Below are 16182 nucleotides of genomic sequence, written 5' to 3'. Positions count from 1 at the left end.
AATGATACTGCTGAATTTTGTGGCTCTTATAGACAGGATTTTTCAGTATGGCCAATCAAATGTGCAGTCAAGTCTCTGTGCAGTCAAGCCATCAAAAGGCTTTGTTTACAACTTTTGGTATGCTAGCATAGGCTTAAAATGCATTACAGAGCTCCCTTTATCTGGTTTTGGTTTTTAGTTTGGTAGAACTTTTTTGACTTCCCTAACTACCATTTTCATTTACAGCATGAGTATACTGTACAGCTGCTCTGCATCTAATGCTAGCTTCCAAAGACTGGTGCTTATCAGCAAAAGTTCTGTGATACTAAACTCTGCTCCTGCATATAGAGGAGATTTCTACCAAAGTTGGGCCAAGATAGGCTACTTTGAATAAAGAACAGAATCTCTCTCTTGAGAAAGCTCAACTCTCCCTACAGTGGATGGAAACTCAAAGATGCTTTTAAAACAGCAACTGATTTTTAACATGTTAAACATTGAACAGTCCGTTCCATTGGTTGTGGGAGTACTTAAAATTGTTTTATAGTCCTTTAGTAATGACTGAATTCTGCAGCTTGGATGTAGAGATTTCTGTTGGCACAGAAGCTGCTGCGATGTTTTTCCATGCAAGTCTAGCAAGCTGGGTTTGGAGGGGAGGGAGAGGGTGGAAGAGTGAGCAAAGGAAAAGTTGCTATCATGATGCAAGTAATGAGAAGAGCTTGAGCGGGTTTTCTGTTTTGCTTTGACTTTTTTTCTTGCTTGCTCTTGAACATCTGAAACTGTCGTGTGTGTGTGTGTCCTGTTCAATACTGAATTCCTATCTCTCACACTTTCAGGTGGGCATTCTAGAAACAACAGTGGAAGCTCTGAGTCCAGTCTTCCCAACATAGCCAGGTCTTTACTGCTGGTGGATCAGCTCATAGACCTGTAGCAGTGACACAGTAGCAGACGCAGTTTCTGTAACGTACCTAATCCTCCGTTTTCATTTCCAGAGGAGTTACCTTCAGTTGTGGTTCTTTTGGTTTTTGTTCTTTTCCTTAATTAAAAGAAAAACAAATCTGCCAACAAGAGACAGTCACCCATATTTCTCCCTGTCTTCCCATGCCCCACAAAAGATTCTGTCTCAGTTCTCCAGGTAGTCCTCTCTAAAGCTGGTGAAAACCTGCTGTGGTTCCTTCTGCACCTGTTTCTGCTAGCCCATGTCTAAAGAGAGCACCGTCATTAGCCACCCTGCTGAGATGTACACATAGCATCATGGAAAGCCTAACTATAAATGATTTAGATAATCGTAGCTGATGTACGATCCCTGCATACAACAGACTCCTTTCTCCATATAGTAGTGTGTAAACAACTGTTTCAATCTTTTGAGTTTGTGTTTCTGAGTTTTTTTGCTTTCTTTTTTTTTTTTCCTAATTTTCTGATGAATGGGCAGGAGGAAGGGGACGAGTGAAATTGGTAGGGACGTCCCTCTCCTGCAGAATACAGGTTAGGAGAGCTGATGTTTCTAAATTGCCAGTATATGCTTCAGAGGAGGAAAAAGCACTGAATTCTCCTGAAGTAGTCATGCTTAGTACCTCTGGTGATGGTGCATATGAAAAGAGTTTTCTGGACTGCCCCCAGCTAATTGTTCGCTGTTTAACAATCCTGCTTATGAATGAACTGTGCTTCCGTGGGATGGGGGTGGGGGGGAGCTCAAAAAAAAAAAAAAAAAAGCCACCAGATTGTTAATGCTGCAAAAATCACCCTAAGTTAAATATAACAAGATTTTGAACCAAATATGTGTGAGTATGGCTGTGATTAGCTTTTTGTTGACCTTTTTTAGGCTGAAAAGGGCATTGTGGCAACAGCAGATGTATTTTCTGTGACTATTTCTGTGTTTGACTGGCAAAAAAAAATCCCCCCCAACCTACTGTAAATTGTGTACGAAACAAATTGTCCTACAGTTGTTTGTCTACTTCAATCCTGGTTTTAGTCAAGCATCTGGTATCTGTTCTGGGTTCCCTGTTTTCTCTTGTAACTGCATATAGTGCAAACCAGTTAAGTATGGAACCTTTTTCTTTCGATAGACAAAGATTACTGTGGACTTTATTCCACTCTTCAGTCTTTGTGGATCAAGCATGCACTTGGTTCAGGTGGTTTGAAATAAGTGCTGCTACAATTTGATGGGTTTTACATTTTCTTTTTCCCTTTACATGCTTAGTTTGTCAGCTAGCTGGATACGCTAAACTTGTTTTCATTGGTTTATGATCATGAAGTCCGGAATTTCTATCTTGTATTTGAAAGCTCTTTCTGAACAGAAGGACTCTTCCTCTGTAGTGGAATAATTAATAGCTTACACTGCTAACCTTGTGTATGTGTATGTAGCTGTATTAGTAAAAGTGCAGTTTCCCATGTGCGGAAGTATGAACGACTGAAATATGTATGTACTGACCTCTCGCTAAGACGGAAAGAAATCAAAGTTCATGACTACTCTTTTCCTATCTCCAGTCTCTCCACTATTCCCTCACCCCAATGCTTAGGTTAACAAATTCTGTAAATAGAATTGCCATCAATTGTGTCTGCTCTACATTACTCTTCTTTTAAAACCTACACTTAATAATAAAAGTATTGCTTAAGTGTGTTGTATCATTACATGTGTATACTGCACTTTCCGAGAGAAGCTTTACATGAGAACTATGGAAATGACCTTAGTAAAATTGTGGATAGAACTTTATTATTTTTTTGTTTTATATTCCTAAAGCACAGGCAAGCTGGACTGGAAACATGAAGACGCTATAGATAGAAAGTTATTGTATAGTCAGATACTGAGAATATATGAAAAGAGAATGGATTTTAAAAAGTAACCATCTACTGTATATTAGAAACAAAGATTTCTGTGAATTAAAGTACTTTTAAAGAATGTTTAAGATTTTAAATGGCACTTGTTCAAGGGTTCTGGAAAAATTATAAATGCACTGGGTTGTTAATAATGCTATTAAATAAGCAGATGTGAATGTTCATTTTATTGCTTTTTCAAGTAGCCATTCATGGATCTGGGTGGGAAACACAATACAATGAAAGCATACATTTTTAGAGATGTCTGTTACCTAGATGTACTTCATCAGAGAAGACACTCCGCCTACGTGCTAAGTGAATGAAAAAATGCAAGGAATGTGAAATGGGTGGATATGTGTGATTAATTTGAAGCTCTCCAAAAAATGTGATTGTCCTAGAGGCAGTAGGTTAGTATTTGTGTGCTGCCCAAAAGTTGAGGAGTTTGTGTGAAAGCTGCTACTGTGAAGGAACGAATTGAACTTTCATCCAGTATCCACATGGAAGAAGTTTGGTACCCAGCATTCCTGAAATTGTGTCAGAATGGTTCTCATATAGCTATGGCTGCAACCTCATTTGAAGCCATTAGAGGTGTTTCCTGTCTCCTTTGGAGGGTCAGATGTTGTTAAGTAACATAATATATACATGCAGACAGCAAACTTGCAGCAGAATGATTTTCTTCCCTGCCTGGTGTGTGCTGTTTATATATGCCAGGATGACAGAGGAGCCCTTTTGCCCTAGTAGGCGTGAGCTTGTATTGTTCTGGGTATTGATTATTTTGATGTATCCTGGTACTTCAGATGCAACCACAGTACACAAAGCAACTTCATTTCAACTCAAGGCTGTGCTTTGGGTGCAAGAATAAATTCTGCTTTTGGGGTGATGAGATGTTAAAAGCAATAGCTAGAACTTAGATGTCAGTTCTTGCTGACTCTGAGTGGTCTTAGGTCTCAAACTGCTCCTGCCTTTCAAACTCTTCCCCAGTTATTTAACTGGATTAGGACAAGTGTGTCACCCACAATTCAGAGATCAGCAAATTCATGTCATGTCTGATGATCCACTGTCAGGTGCAGCCGTCCCATAGCCAGGTGGCTATGGCTTCCTGAATTCTGGCTGTCCAAGTGTTCACTGGGTTCCTTGGAACTTGGTCAAGTACGAGGTTACTGAAGGATTGGCAAGTGCTGCAGGAGCTGTGCGACCTGAAAACTTGGGTGTGCTGGCAAAGGCTGAGAGATGTGTGGAAAAGCTGTGGCATGGGTGGCTTTTTGTGGCAGATCTGCATCTAAAAATTGTTTTCAGAGGAAGACTTCTCTTAAGAGCATGATGATGTCTATATTCCTGTTTGGAAGATCTCAAGAGGTCCTGTCCCCAGTGTATTCTTCAGTCTGAAACCTCACAGGGTATTGCCTCATGTGACTTTCCAAAACCACCTTATTTGAAAAGTGGTTTCTTTTTTCTTTTTTTTCTTTAAAATCATGTTATTAAAATGAAAGCTCAAATGCAATTCAGGCCAAAGACAGTTGAGCAAGTTTCAGGGGCAAATGCAAGAAGTGGAGCATATAGGCCTCGGACCACAGAAAATGTCATCAAGCTGCGTGCTGCACGAGTGTTTGAAGTGTAAACATGTATGTGCACCTGTCTGTATAAAATAAGTTATCTTCTTTGTTGGCCAATACAGTTTGCAGTTCAAGAACTTGTATAGGTACCAGTCAGAGCTGGTAGGACCTGGCACAGATGTGGGGGACGAGTGAATGTACCATGGGGGAGTGCTCCAATGCATGAGGCTTATCAGTCCACTCAGCTACCAGTAGTCGGGTGAGAATTTCCCCTGTGACTTCTTTGAGGTGTGGGCACTGCACATTAACTACAGCAGGTAATATGGACTTGGGAGGTCGGGGCAGGCGGGGAGGGAGCAGTGGGGTGATTTTAGCAGTGTAGTAGACTTCTGTACCCAAGGGAAGTTCTGCTCTAGAGAGAGCTGTGCCTATGCACAGGAATGCAGACTCCATGCACGGCACCAAACCTCCTCGTTGCTCCTTGGGTGGGCTGCTTTGCTGGGTGGGTGTAAGGACATCAGTGATCTGCAAGGTTTGTGCCCTCCACAGGGGGGAGTTTAACCTCTAGAAACTCGCCTGCATCTTAAAAATGACTTGAATATGTAATGCTTGGCTTGTACAAATGAGGGTGAAAACCCAAAAGATGATGATAGTCTCCAGTCGGTTGGTCTAGTTCATGACCTGATGGAATAGTGTGTGCAGTTTGTGCCTTCAACACCTACTCTATCTCATTTTGCACAGTGCAAACGACTGTGCAAGTGTGCCAAAACTAGATCATTAAATTCCTCATCTTCTGGAAATGAAGCACCCTGAAGATGGTCCCACTGTGATGTGCAGTGACTTGGGGAAAAACCATTTTGCTGCCTGAATTGGCCAGCGACATGGGAAGGGTGATGCCGACCTTCAGTGTCCTGCTTTGATGTCTGCTAACTTGAAAGCCCTGTGTGGGGTGGCCCTGTGGTGACTGCTCTGCCTCTTTGCAGGCCCTTTAAAAGGGAGAGTAATTCCCATCAGTTATTTCAGTACCTTGCCATGTCTGTGTACTGTTTTCTGTGAAAGACAGGAACCATGTGTGTCAGTGCTGTATCTCAAGGGTAAACAGTGTCTTCAAGTTGTTAACTGAGTGTAAAATTACAACCCATTCTTTGTGGTGTTTTGCAAGCAGTGGTAATCTGGAAGCCGGAGCTGCTCTGTGTTCCCCACCTCAGAAGGCAGGGTGTGTTCCTGGTGTACTGAGCCAGAGGTACTTTTATGATTTGAATTCTCCCATAGTAACAAAAACTTCCTTAGAAAGGGAACCTGAGTATAATTGAGTATTTATTTATTTATTCATTCATTCAGATAATTGCTTTGTATCTGACCCTGGAATAAAAGCAATTACATACAAATGTTCAGGGGTAGAAACAAATGTCATTGGTAAGCATAAGCATCTGTAAAAACTTCATGGAGTAAGGTATGTGCTATAAAACTGAAGCCTTAATTGATGAAATAAGGGCTGCTTCCCAGTGAAATACCTTGCAGATCCCAGGAGTCCTGGGGAGGAGGGGACAAAAGATGTGGCTGCTGTCCGGCGTGACGCAGGAGGCAGTCAGCAATCGCTGCCTCTGCAGGAGCAGCATCCCTTTAGCACGAGGGGTTGTGGGTGCTGTGTGGGTTGGTTCCAGCAGCCGTCTGCCTGTATCTTTCCAGGCCTCTTGCATAGCATGCCTCTGGTGCGAACAGGAGCCCAGCTGGCTCAGAGAAGGGCCAGAGCTTCAAACAGAAAAGCACTTTATGAAATTTACGAATTTGCCCTTTACAGTTGCACTGTTAACACCTCATGGGGCAGCCATTTCTCTCCTTTGCTGTAACACCAAACAAAACTGCCCAACCTTTTAATATGGAGCAGCCCCTCAAGTGCTTCATTCTCGATCATCTGTGATTGCAGACCTGCACACCCATCCATTGGTGCTGGCCAACATAAATTCTGTCATCCTAAAGGCTGCGAACCTCCAGGAGTTCAGCTGTGCAGCTTGTAGCTATGGCTGCTTATGGGAATCCCCCAACTTTTTCTTGTTTAAATGTCGGGTTAGCACTAACAAAGGGGTTTATGTTTTGTTTTGTTTTGTCTGATTGGACATTTTTGTGCCTGAGCATAGCTCAGGCCTTTTAACATACAAGATTATTGACTGCAAGAGGTCTAAGCCATGGTCTGGTCAGTCACACACCCAGCTGCAGTGAAATGCTCCATGATGTTATCTTCTCTCTAGTGATGCTGCCATAGCTCCTCCTGAGACTATAACTTTGCCTTTTGCTTCTCTTGGTGAAGCAAAATGAAGGAAAGCAAGAACGGGGATATGGGGGGAAGCTGCCTGAGATGAGTTACCCCGAGGTGGTGTCTGGAAACCAGTCTGCCTTCTTCGGTGTCAGAAAAATACAATGTCAGGGTGTAGATGGTGCTCCTCTCCATCAGTAAGTTGCCAAGGTTCTCTGGTAATCTACTAGATTTTAACATTGCTGTACCAATTTTCATTGGTTTTAAATTAGCATGTACCCTAGTCTCTTTGCTGTGTTGTCTAGCAACTTCAAGTGAAACCAGCTCCTAATTGAAGGCCAGAACGAGTTACTACTTAAACATCACTTCATTTTTTCCCTTGAGTAATTTGTAACTCCTGTACTGGCATTAGCAAAGGAGAAAATTGCTTAAAAAAAAAAAAAAAAAAAAAAAAACCTCTCTCCACCAACTAGGGCTTATATCCTGTCAGCCTTTCTCTTAACTCTGTCCCAAATGTCATCACTTGCATGAACATAGACACAACTCAGGCGTGTAAGTCTTTAAAAAGAAAATTCTTGTTTGTGCTCTTCTTGTGAAAACTGGGTTGGTTTTCATTGGCATAATACTCGCTATGGTAAATACGTTTTTGCTTTTCCTGTTTTCCTCTATGCTCTGTCTCAATGAGGACTGGGTAATTCAGAGGTGTTTGCACAGTGTGGCAACTGGTCTTGGTTTGCTTCCACCTGTATTCTTGAAATCTCACAATAATACCTGGTAAAATACATAACCAGCCTCCTGGAAGAAAACACAACCACGCACATATCATTCCTGTAATCTAACAGATTAGTATCTAAGGTGAAATCATTGCTGACAACATGGGTTTCAGGAAAGATAGATAGTATTTTTGTAGAGCAACATAAAATGTTCACATATCTACACTGTCTTTATTTAGCAGTGTAATGTATCGCAGTGAATAGTTTCCCAATAAATAACAATTTTGATGCCTAATGAATGAGTACTGTGTCTTTAATTAAGAAATGGCTGAGAACGGGTTAACTTGCATACATCTACAGACTGTCAAGAAGCGCCTTGCAGCCTATGATGGCTGTGTAAGTTCAAACCATTAATCTGGGCAGAGTTTGGACATGGTAAAGCTATTTTGTCACCACGGGGGTGGTTGGGTAGTACCTTGCTTTTCCATCGGTCAGTGGACACCAAACCACCTTCCCCCCCACCCCGCCCCACCTGTTCTTCCTGCGATTCCTACTGCTTAGTTCTCATATGCCTTTTTCCTGTCCTTTTGCTAACATGAGTCCAATGACATACTCCTAACCTGCCAATAGTTCTTTGAAGGTAAGATATCTTCTGTTCTGTCTGTTGTGAGTCATAAGGCAAAACCAACCCAATCTTGGGCTCCTGTAACTGGAGAAGAGCAGTTCTGCAAGCCTCTCCCTGCATTGCCCTGTTAAACCAATGCAGAACCAAGCCAGATTGCTATAGTTATGTTAGACATTTCATTTGAAATCATGGTATGGATTGTTTAAAATCACTTGTCTTGCAGTAGTTTAAAATAATGCTGCTATAGTTACCAGAATTCATTAAAAGCTACAGGCTGACATTTAGCAGATTGCAAGGCATCCCTGCGTATTTTACATGCCTGAGTGTGATTCCATGTATCTGTGGGATGGCTCACAGAAAGAGAGGCTATGCCAAGCCATACATCTGTTTATAGGGCACTCCTAAGGCGATAAGCAGCAGTGCTGAATAAAATGACAAGAACAGTTTACTGAAGCTTCACCCAGGCAGCAGGGCTACAAAGTGCAAACCTCTCTGATGGTCATGGTTCTGGGTGGCACAGAAACCTCTGTGAGTGGTGCTGAGTGTGCCCATTTGTCTGTCAAACATCATCCATCTCCTGAAAACTTGTACTTGTGGTGTCCCTGAGTCGTGAGACAGTGCTGAGTTGTGTCAGCTTGTGTGCGGTAAATACCCTCCCTGGCATTTTTACTTTCTTTTATTTACCCTCCTTCTCATTTTCCATGTGTGGTGGTGGTTTAAATCTGAACTTCATGACATTTCTTGTGTAATAAGAACTTACACTCATTCTTATGACTAAAGAGATATAGCTTGTTGAGTAACACTCTTCTTTTGCATTTTTAGGTCTGCAGAGGGATCCAGCCCTATTTCCAGTTGTAGCTCTTGATCTCTGTAAAGGACCTTCTGGCAGTGATGGACTTGCTTTGTACAAAGGTCAGTCTGAGATGCTAGAGGTGAAAACCCAGCACAACTCAGAGGCAGACTACTTAGCAAGAGATGGTCCTTCAAGCAACAGCTCCTTCTACAGCAGTGAAGGAGAGGGGACAGACCATGAAGGAGATATTTTGGATTGTAGTGGATCCAGGCCTTTACTGATGGATTCAGAAGAGGAGGAGGAAACCTGCAAGCTGGGCCCAGGGTTCCTGCAAGCTGGACACAGGGAAAGACGGGAGGCTTCCAAAGATGCCCACTCTCAATCTTCCCAGGCCAGAGCAGGGGAGATGCCATTCCCTGCCTTCCAGTCGCACTCTGGGGAAGTTTTTAATGAACCAGATGTTTTTGCCACGGCTCCTTTCCGAAGCTCGAGAAAAGTGCCTGATGAGGTGGATGTCTTTACCAAAGCTCCTTTCATTTCCAAGAGCAATTTGGCTCACAGGCATCCAGAAGAAGCAGATGTGTTTCTGAGAGCCCCTTTCACAAAAAAGAAAAGCATGGAAGAGTTGACTTCTCATAGCATGCCTAAGGAACCATTCACACCTCCTGTTTTCCTAAGTCAAGCAGGCGATGTCCAACACAGAGCCAGCCCTATGTTCCAAGGCCTGGATACAGCATTTCATGGGTCCACGGCCTCGGCAAGACCTCAGTATCCCTCTGCAGGCTTTACTCAGCCGACCAATCTTCCTCCTTCTGTAAGAGCGGTGGAGGCCCAGGAGAACATCCCTTCTAAAGGTGTGCAACCCGACCACAGCGGCATGCCCAGTGAGAGGAACCAAGGACAAGTGCTCCCACAGGAAGCCATCCTGGGCTCCATGGTTAACAAGCCTTTCCGTCCACAATCCTTATCAAAATACTCCCGTCACTACAGTCCAGAAGATGGGCAAGGTCTTGAAGTCAAACCCATAGCTGCTTACAAAGTGGTTTCTCAGACCAACAGACAGGCAATAGCAGGATCTGTATCTGTTGCCCCCCTGTCTTCCAGGACTACGGAACTGCCTGACGGGGATCCTTTTGCTTCAGCACCCTTTCCTTCCAAAGCAGGAAAGCAAAAGCCTTAATCTGCTGTGAGCTGGGAGGTGTGCTTCCTGTAGAACACCTCTCATGGGACCTTGAACCTCTTAGTTGAATTGAATGACATAGCAATATATATATATATTATTATTATTTGGTCAGAACTCTATTTGCAGTGATACATAGTTGAACCATTTTAAGTTATGTTAGCTAATCTGAATGCCTGGCTCTCAGGATCTCCATATCCTTTTCGATTGCTTCTTACCTTCCTCCTCTCACTGCCTTCCATGCCACCCCCAGGTATTTTTAGATGCTTTTCCAAAACTGTAATATTCCATACTTTCTGGCTGGGGAAAGACGTTATAAGATGAATTAGAAGGCTTATTAATTACAGAGCAAGTCAAGCAGGACTGGCTCATGCTCTGGCAAATAAGTGATTTCACATGTTGAAGGGTTATTGGGACTCCGTTCCCAGCAGTGGGGGCTTCTGGAGGACAGCAAGGTGACACATTCTGCTGCTGGTAGCACTGGCAAGCTTGGCAGCTGAGGCTCCAGGGTCATTCGGTCATGTACAGTGCGTGTTTGTAGGTTTTTATGCACAACAGGCAATGTCTAGCACCGGGTCTATGCAGTGCAGAGGTGAGCAGAACAGTGGCAGCGTGTGTGCAGCACCCCTTGTGGCAGCACTGCCATGTGCAGAGCACAGTGTGTCAGTGCCCAGAGCAGTCGGGAGGAGGACTCAGTGCCTTCCACTGCTTGTCTTTCAAATGCTCGAGAATTGAAACTTCAGCGTAGCAATCTGTCAGGCTGCTACCATTGCTGTTACTAGGAAAATCAAAATATCAAGCAAAACTTTGACATGCATGTATCTTGTCTGGTTTATGCCAAAGTGTAGGACCCAGAAATTTGCTTTTGTTGTTGTGAAGGAGAGAGCTATGCATTAACACAGTATTAAAAATAAGCCTGATGTAAAAGTTTATTATGGAAATAACCTGACAGATGTCCTGATCTGCATACCTCATTTGGTGTAATTCTGCATTGGGTGCAATCCGGTTAGACTGATATATGCTAGCAGAGAACTTGACTCTAGATTCATCAGTTCTGCTTTTTGTTTTCTTATCAATCAAGATGAACCCAAACAAAATCTACTCACTCTTCTCTGGTAACATTTGCTCTACTTCAGAAATCTTGTGCTTCCTACCGTATTCCCAAAGAGAAAGACATCTTCTCCCTGTTTGTTCTGCCATTGATGTAGTGAATCCCAATATGGTGTTTGGTGGGAAGATAGTCCAAAAGGTTTACTCCAGCTGTTTGTCACCTGCTGGCCACTAGGCAGAAATAAAGTAGACTTTGCTTCCCTCTTTTCACAATACTACAAGGCAGAGATAAGAGCGAAACCTCCTGCCTTGGTCTTTGCAAAGTGCCTGTTGCATTGCTTGTCTTGGCCCTGCTATTTCTGGCCAGCAGCAGCTATGTATTTGTAAGTGTTGTCTGGTTTCAAAACATGCAGGTGTGGGGGCTCTTTAGGCTCGCAGTCACTCATGCCTCTGTAGTGCAGTGGTCTTACATCCTAACAGGTGCTGATGCTGCAGAATGTCTCCCAAGAACAATCTCCAGTTGTTTTGTTTGCAAGGGCTTCCTCATTGACTCCAGGAGTTTCTGCCAAGCCTCTCAAAAGCCTTGCAGTGACCATTTCCCAAGTGAATTTGATCCTTATCCTGTAAGCTGGAGCCTTGCACAAAGGATAAATGACAGGTGGCCTTTGGGGCTCTCTCACAAGTGCCTTTGAGCTTTTGTGGGGGAGTTGTTGGAGCTGGCTGCTGAGGTAGTTTGCCGTGGCCAGGACCTGCTGCGAGTGGAGCAGGTTTCTGTCATGCCCTCTTCCCGATGTGCTTGTACTCAGAGAGAAGATTCAGGACTACTGTCCCACTAGGGAAGGGAAGGGATGATGTAACTCCTTGTAATGTGCTGGAGTCACACCAGCGAAAGCTGCTGCAGCCAAATTCAGTCTAGTTTTTTTTTTGGGGGGGGGAAGACACTGCCTCCATCCATAGTGTTGGCTGATGTCCAGATAATAAACATTAAAGTAACTCAGCGAGCTTGTTACAGATGCACGTGAAGACTGCTCAAACAAAGCAGAGCACATGAACAGGAACACAGTTCAGGTCTCTGGTGAATTTTCAGCCCTGCAGTAAGGAGAGGGTGGATGGAAAAGTCTGGAGCACCAGGAGATGACAAAGCATGTGCAGATAGGAGTTACCGACTGCTCTGCATTCCGCATCCCCTCCCTAGTCTCAGTTCCCTTCCAAAACCTACAGTTGTAAGCAATAAACCAAATGTTACTGCAGGGAGCATTCAGCATTGGGTTTGCCTGGAAGACAGAGAGAAAAAGTGGGACTGAGGTGTTGAAAGCCCTGGGGAGGGGAGGGACAGCTCTTGGAGGCATGGAGGCTGTGTGCAGCTGGATCTCCTGCCTTGTTCTGCTGCATAGCACCGGTGTGCTGCTGCAGGTGTGTTCTTCCTGTGCTCCTCACCGCCTCTGGGAGATAAAGTGCTGCAAAGAAATTTCTGGGTTTCCCTTAAGACCTTTAGTGAAGCCGAAGTTGTACTTTATTGCATTTTGTTGTCATTGAGTTTACTGTTCAAATACATACCCGAGAGTGATTGACCATGCAGATTGTTGCTGGATTGGATCAGTGAGAGATGCCAAGGAGGACCGTGATATCAAACTGTGAAATGTAGGGGATACCAAGAAGGCTAAGCATGAGGGTGTAGATTTGTTTCAGCACACGGCTATGCCGTGGCCATGCACGTGGCCAGCAGGCTGAATTTGGCCTTAAGCTGTTAAATTCACTCGGGAAGCCAACAGAAGGAAGGTCAGGGCTTGGCAGTGTAGGGATGGATCTGTGCACTCAGGATATGCTTTGCTGGAGTAAGCAGGTACCACATATAAATAAGATGTGGGCTCAAGGTATTACCTCTGTTAACTGGATTCATGTTCTCCTTCCTTTCTTTCTTTCTTTTTTTTTTTTTTTTACTTGAAAAGTTGCTTTTGGATAATTCTGTGAAACTTCTTACGATACCACATCCAGGTGTCGCTTAACAAAAGAAAAAAAAAAACTCTTGTGTGCTCACATCAGTGAGGCGGAGGTGAGCCCTGTATCATTCAGACCTCTCTGTCCTGCGCTGCTGGCCATGGGAGGATGGGGAGTGTGCAGAGGTGCAGCTGGGTGCGAGGGCTCACCGGCAGCATGGGCTCAGGTTGGGTCAGGCTGAATTTCCAGTTAGCATTTTGGCAGCTTCTGTTCCTCAAGCACTTTACACAGAGCAAGCTAACCATGCCCCAGAAACTCATGATCCTGCCGGCATGCATCTAGTGCTTAAATGGTTTAAAAAATATGTTGGGGCGATGGGGGGAGAGCTTGTTTGAATCTATGTGTGTGACCTGTGAAGGAATAGGACTTCTGGTTGCAGTCAGAAAATTGAATTTCAATACCAGTTAGTCTGATACCATTCTAGTTTCCAGCCTGTATTCCTCCTAATCCTGCATGGCCAGTACTGCAGCTTCAGCGTGATGTATTGTAAGTGGAAATTTCACTTCCTTATTTTGTGAAGCTGCAGTTTCTAATGATCATGGAGTAATAGTGCTTGTAGCTTTCTTTGTCACCTAGCTGGTGTTGTTAATGCAGTAAGACTGGTATGGCCTCAATGCAACATTTTAAAGTCAATTTTCTGAACAGAACCACTGGTTTTACCTTTTTTAAAGCTGTAGTAAATTCTGCCAGCTGCCCTGGGTCTCCTGGGAGACCTCATGGCCAGAAGGATGCAGTTACCACTTCAGTCCTGTGACAATCTTCGACGTGGTTCATATCCATTGCCAACTTAACTTGAATGCACTTAGAAACATAGCGCTTCAAAGCAAGTAAGCAGAGTTTCTGCATGAAAAAAAAGGGGGGGGGGGGGGGAGAAAAGAAAAGGCAACAGGCTTTGCTCTCTGTGCCTCTCTGCTGCAACATTTGCACAAGTGCACATACCGGGACCAGCCACCCCAGGGTTCGCCTGCTGCAGTATTTTTGGGCCTTCTCCCCATCTCTCATCTCGGCACTAGTCATGTGTGGTGTTCAGTTTACAATCTTAGTCTCTTGAAGCCAGCGCACACTCAATCTGTACTGCACGGTATGCATGCAGCACGTCAGTGATGTTAAGCTCGTGACAGCAAACCCGCATGAGCAATCATGATGCGCGCTGCCTGGAGCGCATCTTCAGAGTGACTTAATCAGGCAAGACAGAGCGCGATCTGTTTAATTGCTGAACTCTCAATCACTCCAAAGTGGTAATCGGTTACTTTAACTCAGCTTCCACCAAAGACTCTTGTGTTGGGGAGTTGATTTTTATTTTTTTTCTCACGGTGTTAATTTAAGGCCTTTCAGTACACCAAAAGACTCCAAAGCATTTTTAGAGCAGGTATCGTGACAGTGAAATCTTGTTCCAGTCCTGAAATGCATTCCTGAAACCCGATCAGCTGTGTTTGAGTTTCTAAAAATAAGCCCCAGCCTGTAGTTTCCATTGTGCATAGGGTGAAGGTTGTCACACATGGCTAGAAAAGCCCCCCTGAGAAGTGGGAAGGATGGTTGTGATCCGGCAATGTGCTGGTCCCCAGTCCTGACCATACTCTCTCCTGCAGCAAGGGAGAGTGAGCTGCTTGCAAGCACAGGGAGGGCAGGGGGCTTTCTGTGTCCGTGTGGTCGGTGCTGGGAGCTTGATGCAGGAAAGCGTCAGGGGTTGCAACTGGTTGAGCATCTCCGCACACCACATCCAGCAGTGAAAGCAACTCCTATTGTCAGTGGATGAGCGTTGTCTCCACGTGGAGCAGGAAGCTGAAGCTGCAGGTGTTTGTGGCCTCTGCTGACTGTGACGAGCAATCTCTGTGACTTACGTTGCAAGAGTAGTATTCCGCTTGAACCACGTTGTTATTAAAGTGATTCGTAGCGGTCTTGGAAATACCTCTGACTTGCAGATTGGTGGAGTCGAGTGTTGCACTCCAGGTGTGATCGTCTGTGTTTCCGGTAATCATTATGAAGAAATACTCAAGTTGTAAACTTTATGTACATTCTATTAAAACTGTACCTGATTACAATACCTTGTCTCTCCTGTGCCTTCTTCTCCTCCCTCCATGCAAAATATTTTTGCTAGATTCAAAGACTCATTTTTAATGAGTTCTTCCTGCTAAGGTATTGAACTCTGTCCTGGCTCTACTATTTTATCCAGCAGTTGCAAAGTCAAACTGATCTTTTAAACTGAGGATATTCCAGCTTAATGGGGGCCTTCATGGCCAGGGCAACGCTGTAGTGGCACAGAGCTGTCGAGCCCCCTGCAGACACAGGAGCTGCTGCAAGGGAGGATGCGCAACAAACCCGTGCCCGAAGAGGATGCGCTGCACAAGAGTGGAGGGGTCGGTGAGCCGTGGCTGACGTGCTGCACGGGTCGTCCCGAGCCATTCGCGTGTGCTGTGGGAGGCGTGAGGGAGCTGGAAATGGGTTTTGGCAAAGCACAGGGAAAGCGTGCTCGCTGTGAGCTCTGCAGCGTGCCAAGGTACAGTGAATCCAGCCAATGCAACAAGGAATCGCTGAAAGGAAGAGCTGGAAGTTTGTTCAAGGAACATTGGTGGGACTTTAGGTTGTATTAGTTAATTGTAATGGAATAAGCAGGCATAGCTGGCCTAATGTAAGTGGCTTTCTGGTCCAAAACTGGCAGGAATATAATTGCACTAAGAGGGGGAAAAGCAGCCACACAAACTGGCATCTCTGTCTTTCTGAAAGTGCAAAAGTCTCCTTCCTCCCAAGGGAAACTTTTTCCTCTCCTTCCTTAGGCAACAGCCCTGGGGTCCACAGTGGCTGCAATCTGCAAAATCAAGAGCTTCCCACCCCAAAAATCACACGATCAAAACAAGTACACGACCTCTAACTTCTGCAGGCCCCATCTCTGGAAGGGCATTCAGAAGCAGGCTGGATTCATCATTTCTTGTAACGTGGAAAAAATAAAATAAAATAAAATAAAATAAAATAAAATAAAATAAAATAAAATAAAATAAAATAAAATAAAATAAAATAAAATAAAATAAAAAAAAAAAAAGGCTTTCTGTGTGTTATGGGCTTCCTCCCCAGGGGCTGGGAGTGACACCTGGCCCGCTCCGTGCTTCCAAAAACCGCTCATCAGAACCGATGCTGCTCCTGCCAGGAGCTTGGGCACGGACAGCGGGACCTCGTCACCCTGGTGGCAGGAACAGCCTGAAAGCGTAAAAGGTGGTGGTATAAATATATA

The 16182-nt window shown here is 44.4% G+C and overlaps 1 protein-coding gene across 4 annotated transcripts in view; it reads left to right on the top strand.

Moving 5' to 3' along the window:
• The window catches only part of AAK1 (AP2 associated kinase 1), an 89312-nt gene extending 74335 nt beyond the window's left edge, over positions 1-14977 (top strand). For 2 of the 4 annotated variants that reach the window (XM_084302284.1, XM_084302285.1), the window contains one exon: positions 8758-14977. In XM_084302284.1, coding sequence (XP_084158410.1) covers positions 8758-9908 — 1151 coding nt within the window. In that variant the 3' untranslated portion in view covers positions 9909-14977. Of the gene's footprint in view, positions 1-812; positions 2876-8757 lie in introns of those variants that run through there. The other 2 variants (XM_084302287.1, XM_084302290.1) reach the window with 2 other exon arrangements.
• Positions 14978-16182: the final 1205 nt, after the last annotated feature.

This window comes from Netta rufina (assembly GCF_964035555.1).
Source record: "Netta rufina genome assembly, chromosome: 27".
In the NCBI taxonomy this organism is placed as follows: domain Eukaryota; kingdom Metazoa; phylum Chordata; class Aves; order Anseriformes; family Anatidae; genus Netta; species Netta rufina.
The sequence above is the reverse complement of the archived record's forward strand: the minus strand, read 5'-3'. Positions and strand labels throughout refer to the sequence as shown.